This window comes from Sinocyclocheilus anshuiensis, unplaced genomic scaffold, assembly GCF_001515605.1.
Source record: "Sinocyclocheilus anshuiensis isolate Anshui unplaced genomic scaffold, SAMN03320099.WGS_v1.1 scaffold1501, whole genome shotgun sequence".
Lineage (NCBI taxonomy): Eukaryota > Metazoa > Chordata > Actinopteri > Cypriniformes > Cyprinidae > Sinocyclocheilus > Sinocyclocheilus anshuiensis.
Window position 1 is genome coordinate 725,220 of NW_015544287.1, and position 13,600 is coordinate 738,819.

General features: G+C 34.5%; 1 protein-coding gene across 7 annotated transcripts in view; it reads right to left on the reverse strand.

The window, feature by feature from the left end:
- Positions 1–1,429: 1,429 nt before the first annotated feature.
- The window catches only part of LOC107698054 (arf-GAP with coiled-coil, ANK repeat and PH domain-containing protein 2), a 55,648-nt gene continuing 43,477 nt past the window's right edge, over positions 1,430–13,600 (reverse strand). For 3 of the 7 annotated variants that reach the window (XM_016498969.1, XM_016498973.1, XM_016498967.1), the window contains 6 exons: positions 11,740–11,912; positions 6,386–6,463; positions 6,093–6,301; positions 5,138–5,247; positions 4,897–5,007; positions 4,607–4,799 (listed from right to left, as the gene is read on the reverse strand). In XM_016498969.1, coding sequence (XP_016354455.1) covers positions 4,652–4,799; positions 4,897–5,007; positions 5,138–5,247; positions 6,093–6,301; positions 6,386–6,463; positions 11,740–11,912 — 829 coding nt within the window. In that variant the 3' untranslated portion in view covers positions 4,607–4,651. Of the gene's footprint in view, positions 1,716–2,631; positions 2,937–4,606; positions 4,800–4,896; positions 5,008–5,137; positions 5,293–6,092; positions 6,302–6,385; positions 6,464–11,739; positions 11,913–13,600 lie in introns of those variants that run through there. The other 4 variants (XM_016498971.1, XM_016498972.1, XM_016498970.1 and 1 more) reach the window with 4 other exon arrangements.

A 13,600-nucleotide genomic window follows, 5' to 3' on the forward strand; every position in this document is an offset into this window, starting at 1 on the left:
ACGTTTTATGTTTAATATATCAAAACATTAGTTATGCATTTGTAATTGCAGGTTAAATGCATTAAACAAAATACATGTGTGTAAATACATCTAAACGCCACTTCAGATGCAGCTTCTGTGTTGATTTAATTTGCTTGGTAACAGCCCAAATGTCTTATTATCGTCTAATTATCGTCATCGATAAAATCCCAGAAAATATCAAGATACCATTTTTTGTCAATATCGCACACCCCTAATTCAGACTATAATATTTATCTTTTAATCTACCTAAACAAAATCTAATTACGTTTTATATATATATATATATATATATATATATATAATTTACGGATAATTCGATAATTTTATATTGCTTTAACGATTTTACCAATATTACAGAAAAATATTAACATTATATATTTATATAATTAGTGCTAAATGTTTAAGAAAAGAAGGCATTATTAAAAAATGTAGAGAGAACAATTTATAATATATTTTGAGATTTTCAGTCAGACATTTGCAATGGATAAAATAATCTTTAAAAGCGCATGGATCATACAGATGATTACAATATGAATGCAAACAAGCTTATCACAATATTTGAAGTACCACAAAATACACTTCCCAACCCAAAATGTATGTACAGAATATACACAATTTACACCCCTCACTGTGGGAGGAATATGTTTGACTTGTATACTGTTTGAACATATAAAGAAAGTGGCGTGTTCATGCTAACAGGAGTTTTCACAAGATTTTCTCTTCCAAAACTGAAGTAGAATAGTCAAGTAAATTATGTAACGAAAGTATAGTTTTTCGAAATGATGTAAACGTAAATTGTTTAATCCTTGCTCTACAGTCATACACCGATGCAATTTACTAAAATGGGCCTCATTTATGATACACAAGCCGAATGGATTTGTGTAAATTGTTTGTAAAACCAGTCGCATTTACTTAGTTTTATCAACACAAAAATTAATTCAGCATGTTTCATAAATGAAGTCCTATGGCTCAAATATTACATTACTCTCATTCATCTGAAAATCTATATAGAGACCAATGGATCCATGAATGAAATCCTATATGTGACCCTGGGCCACAAAACCAGTCATAAGCGTCAATTTTTTTTTAAAAATTGAGATTTATACATCATCTGAAAGCTGAATAAATAAGCTTTTTTGCAACTATTTGAAAATCTGGAATCTGAGGGTGCAAAAAAAATCTAAATATTGAGAAAATCATCTTTAAAGTTGTCCAAATGAAGTTCTTAGCAATGCATATTACTAATCAAAAATTAAGTTTTAATATATTTACGGTAGTAAATTTACAAAATATCTTCTTGGAACATGATCTTTACTTAATATCCTAATGATTTTTGGCATAAAAGAAAAATCTATAATTTTGACCCAAACAATGTATTGTTGGCTATTGCTGCAAATATCCCCCAGCGACTTAAGACTGCTTTTGTGCTGCAGGGTCACATTTGAAACGTTTACAATAAAAATGCAACAATTCTGCTGGTGTCACCCAGATTATGTGGGCAGCACCATTGATTTCATATATAAAAAAAAAATCATGTCAATGAAGACAAAACCTAATGATGAAAACATTTTATATTATGCACAATAATCTGCAGCCAATCCGATTTGGAAGAAATCCCACACTGCAGTAATGTTGAGGAAGTCTGCTGTGTTCGCTCAGTAGCGGTTGAGCTTGTCTGGGTTGTTCGATGCCATCTGAGAGAAGTCTCATATATATATATATATATATATATATATATATATATAGGATTTTACCATTACAGAAAAATATATATTTATAACATTATATATTTATATGATTAATGCTAAACGTGTGAATATCTTCTCATTTTATTTCTTTCTGTAATGTAAATTCTGTCAAATTTCAACTGATCTGCATAAAACCAAAGGCTGCTACATCAAATATTTTTTTAAAAGTTAAAAAAAAAAGTGTTACTTTGTGCTAAAATAGATTTTCAATATAGATACATTTTTTTTTTTTACTGTCATCGTTAACAAAACATGCATTCCTAATTACTGATATATTATCTATGGTCAAATACAGTGTTGTCTAACACTGAATTATACAGATCTACTATGTCTTCACAAATGTAATATTTATAAACATACTGATTTGATTTCACTTCCTCAAGTATAATATTGTGATAAATATCAGGAATGCGCCAGAGTGATCCTGAATATACTGAGTGGGCCGAGCTTTCATTACACTACTCTTACAGACCGACCGTTTTAAGACACATACACACAATGTAAATAAGGTGCATGTTTTCACATCACTCTTTCACAAGACTAGTTATTGCACATGTCCTATTATTGTTCACTTTACATTCAAATACTAAGCTAGATGAACCCATCCTGGGGCCAGCTGAAGCTCAGCTTCATGTGATAGCTGTGTACATTCACTGGTTTTGTGCGTTTGCTTCAGGTTGTGGTGATTTCGGCATACATCAGGAGTCTCTGAGCTGTAAGTTAATGAACTCCTCCATACATTTCCGATACTGCATTTCAGTGAGGCTGTTAGAGTTATATTGACCTGACTGACTATACAGACCCTCGGATTCCCGCATCTCCTCGTTCATCTTGGCCAGCCGCAGCCTGCACACATGTGCTGCAGGGTCACATTTGAAACGTTTACAATAAAAATGCAACAATTCTGCTGGTGTCACCCAGATTATGTGGGCAGCACCATTGATTTCATATATAAAAAAAAAATCATGTCAATGAAGACAAAACCTAATGATGAAAACATTTTATATTATGCACAATAATCTGCAGCCAATCCGATTTGGAAGAAATCCCACACTGCAGTAATGTTGAGGAAGTCTGCTGTGTTCGCTCAGTAGCGGTTGAGCTTGTCTGGGTTGTTCGATGCCATCTGAGAGAAGTCTTGGAAGATGTCCTGGTACGTCTCATCTCCTGCAAAGAGAAAACAGCTCGATTATGGAGGAAGTAGAGTGCGTGCGTCTATACTCAAAACTCAAAACTCCAGACAGAGAGAGGAGCGCATACCTGTGCTACCTCACAGCAGAAACTCAGAGAACGCAGCAGCAGGAAAGGAGGAAACGCAGAGGTGAAAAGCACATGATGCAGATGAAGTAGATTTACTGACCGTTTACATCAAGCTCTCTTGATATTTATCATTTAGTAGCACATAAAACACATTTTGATGAAATACTGTCAAGTGTTTGGCAAAGTGTGTTGATTTCTGTTTAAAGAAACATTCTGGGTTCAATACGAGTTACGTGTGATACATAATTACCACATAAAATAACAATCAGTGTCATAACAGTGAGAAATAAAGCAGATACATGAAGAGAGCTGTTCAGAAATAACACATACAACATTGCTTTGCAGAATTATATATAATAATACCATCATTTCCGACCTTTATTTGCATCCTAATAAGCCTGAGAATGCTTTTAGACTGCTCTGTAAAGAAACTGCAGGAATGATACGATGCTTAGAAGTTTAAATATAAGATTTTGTTTAAAAGAGCTCAATTAAAATCAGTGAAAATCAAAGAGGTAAACATCTGTCGCCAAATGGAGCAGAGGAAGATGAAAGCCTCTGTATGTGTCTGAACAGCAGCAGTGGGGTGTAGAGTCCAGCTCTACTGCGCCCCTCTGAGACCCATGCAGTACTGCAGCTCCTGCTAATAATCGGGACAACTCATTTGGCACATTCACTTAAACTAAATTAAATGATCAAAATATCATATTTATAGCAACATTCAGACGGTCAAATTTATCTTGTAATATACATAAATACACTAATTACTTAAAATATTTTAGCTATTTTACAAAAAACTATAAAATAAAATTTTACAGACAATTACATATAATTTAATTATTTTAAAATTATATATATATATATATATATATATAAATAAATTACAAAATATATTAAATATAATTTACATATTAATTAATAAATTTAAATGTGTTAATTTGACCAATTATATATAACATTATATATTTATATGATTAATGCTAAACGTGTGAATATCTTCTCATTTTATTTCTTTCTGTAATGTAAATTCTGTCAAATTTCAACTGATCTGCATAAAACCAAAGGCTGCTACATCAAATATTTTTTTAAAAGTTAAAAAAAAAAGTGTTACTTTGTGCTAAAATAGATTTTCAATATAGATACATTTTTTTTTTTTACTGTCATCGTTAACAAAACATGCATTCCTAATTACTGATATATTATCTATGGTCAAATACAGTGTTGTCTAACACTGAATTATACAGATCTACTATGTCTTCACAAATGTAATATTTATAAACATACTGATTTGATTTCACTTCCTCAAGTATAATATTGTGATAAATATCAGGAATGCGCCAGAGTGATCCTGAATATACTGAGTGGGCCGAGCTTTCATTACACTACTCTTACAGACCGACCGTTTTAAGACACATACACACAATGTAAATAAGGTGCATGTTTTCACATCACTCTTTCACAAGACTAGTTATTGCACATGTCCTATTATTGTTCACTTTACATTCAAATACTAAGCTAGATGAACCCATCCTGGGGCCAGCTGAAGCTCAGCTTCATGTGATAGCTGTGTACATTCACTGGTTTTGTGCGTTTGCTTCAGGTTGTGGTGATTTCGGCATACATCAGGAGTCTCTGAGCTGTAAGTTAATGAACTCCTCCATACATTTCCGATACTGCATTTCAGTGAGGCTGTTAGAGTTATATTGACCTGACTGACTATACAGACCCTCGGATTCCCGCATCTCCTCGTTCATCTTGGCCAGCCGCAGCCTGCACACACAGAAACACATTCAACCGTTAACACTTAATGTCTCGACACTGCTTTCTTTTTCAAAAGGTACAAACACAAACAGCAATGGCAACTCACAGCGTGACAATATCAGCGTTTGCTGCCTTGACCGCGATTGAAAGCGGCGTTTGATTCTCGACATCTGCTGCATTCTGATTGGCTCCCCGTTTCAGAAATAAACACACTTGCCTGCAGCAGCAAAAAAAAAAATCATAACATTAAACCAGGAGTCACAACTAAGAAATGTGCACAACATTCAAGCAACGGAACAGAAACAAACCATTTACGAAACAAGACCTGAGTGTTGAGCAGAACTGACCCGGTGTGTCCCAGGAGAGTGGCGTGATGTAAAGGCCCTCTGCCCAGATTGTCCTGCTGGTTGACGCTGGCCGAATTCTGGAGCAGGAATTCACAGCTGGCCAGAGACCCCTGATACAGACACACGTGTGATAAACTCATCACACACTTTCAAGCCTTTGCCAGAAGATAAAAATAAAACAGCATTCATAATCCATAACACTTCTGTAATGTGATGCATTTCACATTTAAATTTGGCATGCACTGATGAATCATACAATAAAACCAGGACCATTTAGTATTTTAATGTAAAGAACTAACATTATTTTAGAAGTAAAATAACCTAATGTGTATATTTAACTGTTGTAGGGAGACGAAGCAAAAAGCAAAACAAAGCAGAAAAACAAAACAAAAATAACAAATGAAACAAAGCCAAAACCAAACAACAAAAACAATTCATAAATAAAATTAAATAAAAAAATAAAAAGGCAAAATATTACACAAAACAAAACATACAAAAAACTAACAAAACACAAAGCAAGAATGAACCAAAGACACACACAATTAAAATAAAACGTACAAAAGAAAACAAAAAAACAAAAATTTAACAAAATGCACAACCGAAAACAAAAACACAACAAAAAACAAAAGAAAACAAAACACAAAAGATAACACAAAAACTTAAAATGCACAAAAGAAAATAAAAAACAACAAAACAAAAGAATAAAAAACACCCAAAAAAATGCACAAAAGAAAAGAAAAACAGAAAAAAACAACAACACAAAACAAAACAGATAAAAGAAAACCAAAAAAGCCAAAAACAACAGAAAACAAAACAAAAAACAATACAAAACAAAAACCCCAAACACACACACACACACACACACACACACACAAGAATAGTTGTGTATAATGTCATGAAGAAGTGAATCTGGCTCTTTCACACCAATCGATCAGGTCTGATGTGTTCTCCTCACCCCATGAACAGCCATTATGAGCGGCGTCCTGTTCTCGTGGTCTGTGTTGGTCCAGTTGACTTCTGCTCCGTGGGCGAGAGCTTCAGCCATGTCCGGCAGACTGCGGGAGAAAGACGCCCAGTACAGCTGCAGGCCCGGCGTCAACTGCTTGGGCTCGCAGAAAACCTCCAGATCTTCACCAGGACTCTCCTCGTGAGGCTCTGGGGCTTCTGAACGACAGATGATCAACAGCGCATGAGAACCATCACACAATCTGTGTCCAGAACAGTGGCAGCTCTGGAGATCAGACAGACCTGTGCTGTTGAGCGAACTGGAGGAAGTCTCTCTGCTGCCATCTGTGAGGTTCGTCATGTCACCGTCTGAGCTTTTCACTGTCAAACAGAGAGTTACACTTACACACAGACTCTTCTGTGACACGGTGTGCAAACCAGCACCAAACACAGCGTGATGCAGGAAAACAAGTGGAAGTGCACAAAAACGTCCAACAGAGAAGACAAACAGGCAAGAGCGATGGAAATGGAAATGGGAATTTAGTACTAAATATAATGTAGAAATGTAATTTTCTGTAAAGCTGCTTTGCAACGATTTGCATCATGAAAAGAGCTTTACAAATAAACTTGAAAATGTATGTTGATGTTGAGCGATGGAGAGATGCAACGTTTTCTTCATAGAGAGCCAGCAGGGCGTTGATTGGGCACATTTTAGAATTTTAATTCAACTTAACACGCAATTCGGTCTAAACTTGAACCGAGTTAGCAATCAGGATGCGAAATTACTGAATTTGAATTTTAATATGGAGAATTAAAGTTGAACAACATTCAAAGAAGATCAGAAAACCACTAGTAGTAGCAGTTTTTAATACTACATTTCATTTTTCATGTTCACATACATCAAATGGGGAAATTCAGAAAAACTAAAATGTAATCAATATAATCAATATTTGAAATCAGAAATTTGTGATGGTCTATTTTTAAAACCTTTAAGAGGTTACAGCTCAGTATAAATGTATAATGAACAGATTCACATTTTGATGTCAGCATTTACTTTTATAAAGTGAAGAGATACATTTGTGGGGATTTTGTGCTCATGCAAAATGTAAAATCTGTTTTATGGTTGTAATAATCATTCTGGCAGTATTCAATTTCATTTTTAAGAAACCTGTCTAATCAATTAAAGAAATGTATCTACATACTGTATGAGGAATAACATTTATTATATGAAAGTAAAAGCATTTATTGTGTTTTACTGTGTAAAATAATCTATTGTGCATGATCGGATATATGAATGGCAATAAATAGGCATAATTAGTCAAAATTAATAATATTAGTTAATTATGTTTATAATTAAGTATAATATGATTCATGAAAATGTATTACTTTGTCTAAATTTTTTTGTATGACTATTGAATTTCATTGAATTGCAATTCAGTACATTTATCTTCCTGTCATTCAATGCTATTTTAGTATCATTAAAGGCACAATATGTAATTTTCGCCGCTAGAGGGCGCTTATTCAAAATAAACAGAGACAAAGGCTAGTTTGATGACGCTGTGACTGAGTGTGGAATCATGGGAGTTGTGGTCTTCATCCCCACAGCCGATGCAATCCGACGGGACTCGGGCAGAAATCATGTTCATGAATGAGCTAATGATTTATTAATGTAGTAGAATGAAGCAGGGTGAGCAACCCTCTACGCACACCTTGGCAATATAATCGCCATTGGCTAGTACATTTTTTTGTTTACTCGCCAGACTGATATACTATTTTACACACACACACACACATGTATTCAGACAGAGGAATTCGATATTGAATACTGAATCTTTATTTGTTGTCACATATCAAGGGCTGCTGGAGTTTGTTTCTGCAACTTTCACGCAATGTCAAACAAAAACTTATTTCAGGGACAGTCTTTCTTTATTCCTTTTTTCCTTCCATCCATCCATCCATTCATTTATTCTTCCTTCTTTTATCACTCTATCATCATCCATCCATCCATCCTTCCTTCCTTTATCACTCTTATCATCCTTCCATCCATCCTTCTTTCCTTACTTCCTTCCTTTATCACTCCATCCATCTATCTATCTATCCATCATTCAACCATCCATCCATCCTTCTTTACTTGATCACTTTATGCATCCATCCATTTATTCTTCCTTTATCCCTCTATGGATGGATAGATGTGTGGAATCCATCCATCCGTCCATCCATGCTTCCTTCTTTCCTTGCTCCCTTCCATCCATCTTTGCCATCCGTCTTTGCATCGTGTTTAAATGTTTATTTTATTAGACTCTGAATAGAATTGACACTGAAGAATTACTGTTTTCTAAGTCTTTTTCTCAAGTCATCATCATTCAGATGACTTCTTTTCTGTCGTAATAATGAATGATGATGAATACTCACCAAGCGTTTTTCAAATCAACAAAAGCTGTATTTCTGTGAGTTTACGGTCAAATAAAAGCGCCAGTTGGAAGAAAGACGCCTGTTTAACTGATCATACAAATTGACTTTGATCTCAAGGCGGTAAAGCCCATTGTTTGCTTGAAGGACACGCAAACATTACAGTGCTAATATCATTTCATAAATTTGTGTGTAAATCTTCTTTATTCAGCTCGTGTCTTTTTGCTGTTGACTAGTGGGTGATTTGAAGAGATCGGCTGACATTATTGCATGATGTACATCTTCACTGCATTCAGTAATGTTTGCTGAAGTGCTTGGTAGTTTACAAGTATGAACTGTTAAACATGAAAGGTCAAGAGAGACAGAAATTATTTTATGTTCTTGGGGCATTAGAGGCATTGCAGGTGCTTTCTGTCAAACACATACATTTGTGCAGGTCTGACTGGATTGATACGGTCGAGACAGCAAAGGAGAAAGAGTTGCTCCAAATCTCTTTCCTGGAGGTGTTGTTTTGTGTAGGGTCTGTTCAGATTGAGCTGTGTGTTCAATTGTGTGTGTTTCTGTGTGTCTGTCTGTCAACGTTGAACCCTAAAACTGCTGACAGCACTTTGAGGTCACAAGGGCCACTGAAATGAACTGAACCGAACCACTGTTCCCTGCCAACACACACAGACTTGTATTCCTCATCTGCCAGTCAATCCTTCAACTCTATAGACCCAAGAGAGAAAAATGGGTGAATTCACTCATTTTTATTGGTATTTTAACACAGAAACCTTTTCAACAAACTCCCCTTGATAAGAATGAAACTTCACTATTTGTGCAGACAAATAATACCTCGAATCGTGCGGCTTGTTGAAAGGGATGTGCTATTATTTTTTTGTAAACAATTTGACTTACTATCTGTGCCAGCAGATAATAAAATGGGAAAAATAGACATTACACTTAAATAGTGATCAACCGATATTGATATTTTATAACCGATACCGATACCAATTATTTGCATGTTTATGTGCCCGATAACCGATATGCAGAACCGATATTTATTTACTGTTATAAAGTAAATAAATGACTGAGTGAAGTAAGTCCATGCTTCACTTTGGTTTTTCCTCCTTTCAGCCAACTTAAAAAAAAAAGTGTTGAAAATGAGCAGTCTGTCATGTTAAATTTAATCTTCACATTACAACAATTAAAAAAAAACATTTTATTTAAAGCATCAGCAGCAACACTAATATTAACAATAAGCAAAATAAAAGTAGAAGGTCTAATGTTTTCAAATGGAGAAAATAAATAATTGAATGGAGTCATATCAACTTCATTTTAAACGACAGTTTTAGTAGGTTTATAAGCTGTTTAATAGGCTAAAGAGTGAAGAATAATTCACTGGATAATGTTAATTCACTGAATAATATTCTCTGGAATATTGAAATATAACAAACAAAACATTGTATTTTATTGCATTTCTCAACTGGCATGTTACATCAGAATTATTAATAATGTTTTTGTCGTTCTTTTTATTTCCAACATGCGCTCATTCATGGCTGTATTATTTAACTCATGCAAAGTTACGTCTTTATTGGGACAGGACTTGACGGATTATCTTACATGACTCCGTGAGTTCATCTCCATTTTTTTCGAGCCAAGCTGCATAAACTGCATATCAGGCATTTATGTAATACATCTAATTTGTGCATTAATGGCTGTTATGTTAAATAAAATTTACTAACTACAGTAAATCAAGTACCTGTGCACGCCGTTGTTGTTGCCTTGTTTCCCCTCAGACGCACTGCAGTGTTGATCCTGCACGCAATTCTCAAAACATCTACAAGATGGCGGCGTTTATCGGTGAATCCGATATTACAAAACCGATATCCGATTATTGTAAAATGCTTAAATATCGGGAAAAATATCGGTAAATCGATATATCGGTCGATCTCTAGTTATGACGTCATTGGCAGGCGACACAATAACACAATGACACTATAGACACGCTCCGTGTCACTAGTTAAAATTGCTTATTTCTCTGGATTTAAACATTCTTTGAAACACTTGGGATAATTTAAGTACACAAGTCAGCAAAATATATAACACCGTTCTAGTGGTTTTTGGATATTTTAATAAAAAAATCTTACATATTGTGCCTTTAAAATACTATTGATATTATACTATTTTGATATTAACAAAATAAATTTTTTTTTTTTTGTTTTTTATGTTTTTTGCTCTTGTGTTAATTTTTGTTAAGCTTTAATTTTGTTGTTTTTGTCATTTTTATTATTTTTTTGTTATTTTTAAATGTCTATATATATATATTTTTTTATTTAGTTTTAGTAAAACAAGTTAAACTAAATGAAAATGAGAAATGCTACCTTATTAACAAGCTGAAATAAAATAAGATGAAGATTTGGATATTTTAATAAAAAAATCGTACATATTGTGCCTTTAAAATACTATTGATATTATACTATTTTGATATTAACAAAATAAATTTTTTTTTTTTTGTTTTTTATGTTTTTTGCTCTTGTGTTAATTTTTGTTAAGCTTTAATTTTGTTGTTTTTGTCATTTTTATTATTTTTTTGTTATTTTTAAATGTCTATATATATATATTTTTTTATTTAGTTTTAGTAAAACAAGTTAAACTAAATGAAAATGAGAAATGCTACCTTATTAACAAGCTGAAATAAAATAAGATGAAGATTTTTATATTTTATTTCAGTTAACATTCATTTTAATTAACAATTGTTTTATTTAATTTAATTTAATTTTTAATTTAATTTTTAATTTAATTTTTAATTTAATTTAATTTAATTTAATTTAATAACCCTGGATTCAATTCAATTCAAATTCACACTGGTGAAATAAAAGTGAGGCAGCAGTGACTGTGAATTGTGCTGAATGCTGACACTGAAACAGGACGGCGGGAGAGACACACAGCTGTACTTATGACAGCAGGGCTTGGCGGAGGTGTTAAAGTAGGAGAAGAGAGAATCGAGCTCGTCTACACAGAAGAGAGACTCGTGGTTCGCTTCAGCAACACAAAAGCCCAGAGCAGCGTTAGGATCGCACACAGACACAGAGTAAAACACCACAAACATCTGTCCACGGTGGTCCAAACACATCGCATGGATGCTGACGGAAGTTAACAGCAGGTAAACGGGCCACGGCAAGGCAAAGCAAAGGTTAAATGGACCCCACAGAGTGTGAAACTGCAGGAAAGAGCAGACAGATCACACTGATGTTGGGATCACTCACCTGATGAAGCAGACGCTGATGGTCCTCCTGAAGGGCGAGCATCCGAACAGCCGCTGAGAGGTTTATCTTGTTTACTCAGTGCTGAAACCTTCTGTCTGATCTCGTCTTCGGAGAGTCTCTGGACAAACCTGCGCTCCACGTACTTGGCTTTGATGTAGGCCTCCACCTCGTGCCTGTGGAGCACGAGACACAAATGATCAGCTTTCACACCTGAACATGTTTTCCAGAAGTAACGGCAGAGAGTAATCTGGGGCTTTCTTGCTCCACGTCTAACTTCACTTCACTATACTGTGTATCTCTGAAACCAGCAACACATGTAGGGTTGTAACGGTATGAGCTTTTCACGGTATGATAATCGTCTCAGGAAATATCATGGTTTTCACGGTATATATTAAACAATAATTCTTATCAGTAACAATGACTCTTAAAAGAACAAGAACAAGTTATTTGAGTGAACAAATCCTTTATTACAACAAACTTTAAACCATTTTAATGAAAGTATTGAAGTCTCCTTTATGAATAAATAAATAATTAAAAAAAAAACTAAAATAAAGCTGTACACCTTATGCATATCTATATCACACATTTACATTTTAATTAATGTTTTAAAATGTTATCAAATGAAAATGTAAAACTCCTTTTATCCTTAAGTTAAAACATGGACAAACATGATGATCCTTAAAAACCATGTTTAAATAAATTATTTTATTATAAAGAATATTATTATTGTTGTTATTATAACTTTGAAGCACATTGCTAATATATTCACATGCTAATATACAATGCTAATATATTTCTGTCATAATTTCAAGTTAAATCGAACTTTTATTTTGACGGGTTGTAGCGGACCTGTGTATTTGACAATGGTTTTTCTCAAATAAAACTAGGAAATGTTTAAGTTTTCTCTCAGAGCAGCTCTGCTGATGTTCATGTTTATGTAGACGCTGAAAACACCATTAGCATCATGCATACTTCAGTACGCAGTAGATAAAACGCCGCCACTCAGAGACATGCAGAAACAAGCAGATTATTCATATAGCAGTCTCGTTGCGCTTAAATATTCACAGACTCATATCATATCTACTTTTGATTTATCCATTCATCAGATATTAACTTTTTTTTCGGCGGGGATGGAGATGAGATATAATCTCGGTCTCTGTCATTTTCTCTGCCGCACGTGCGTGTAAGCAGCCGAGTGAATGCAGAGTGAAGCAGCCGAGCGGAAATACATTGCACACGCGCGGGTGAGATTTTTTTTTACGTAGATATGCAAATGTTTACGGTATGATAACCGTGCGCGTTCAAACCGTGATAAACCGTCATACCGCTATATCGTTACAACCCTAAACAAATGTTACGAATATATTGTTGTATAAAATTAATCATGCCAGCATTATGCAACATGGACTAAACTAAAATAAATACCGACATGATATTGATCTTTCCTTTGATTTGCATTCTAAAAGATTATTTTTCTAAAATCTAAAATCTGATCAACAGCCAGCACAACTAAGACATGTTTTCACTGAAATTAAGTCTACAAAGTCAGCCTAAAAAGTATATAGACACGAGGTAGAGACCTGCGCGGGACGGACTTTTCAGTCCCGCTCCCGCAAGATTCTGTCCTGCGCCCGCCCGCTCCCGCAAGATTCTGTCCTGCGCCCGCCCGCTCCCGCAGAAATATATCTTATCTGGTCCCGCGACATTCATGTTTTGTCCCGCTCCCGCCCGCTAAAGCCCGCATAAAAGTAATCTATATAGATTTTATTTCAGTACATCGAAGAAATTTACATCAAATGGTTCTGTAATATGTCCTAAGCTCCACAACATACCAGCATAAACGCTCCCGATAAAATATTTG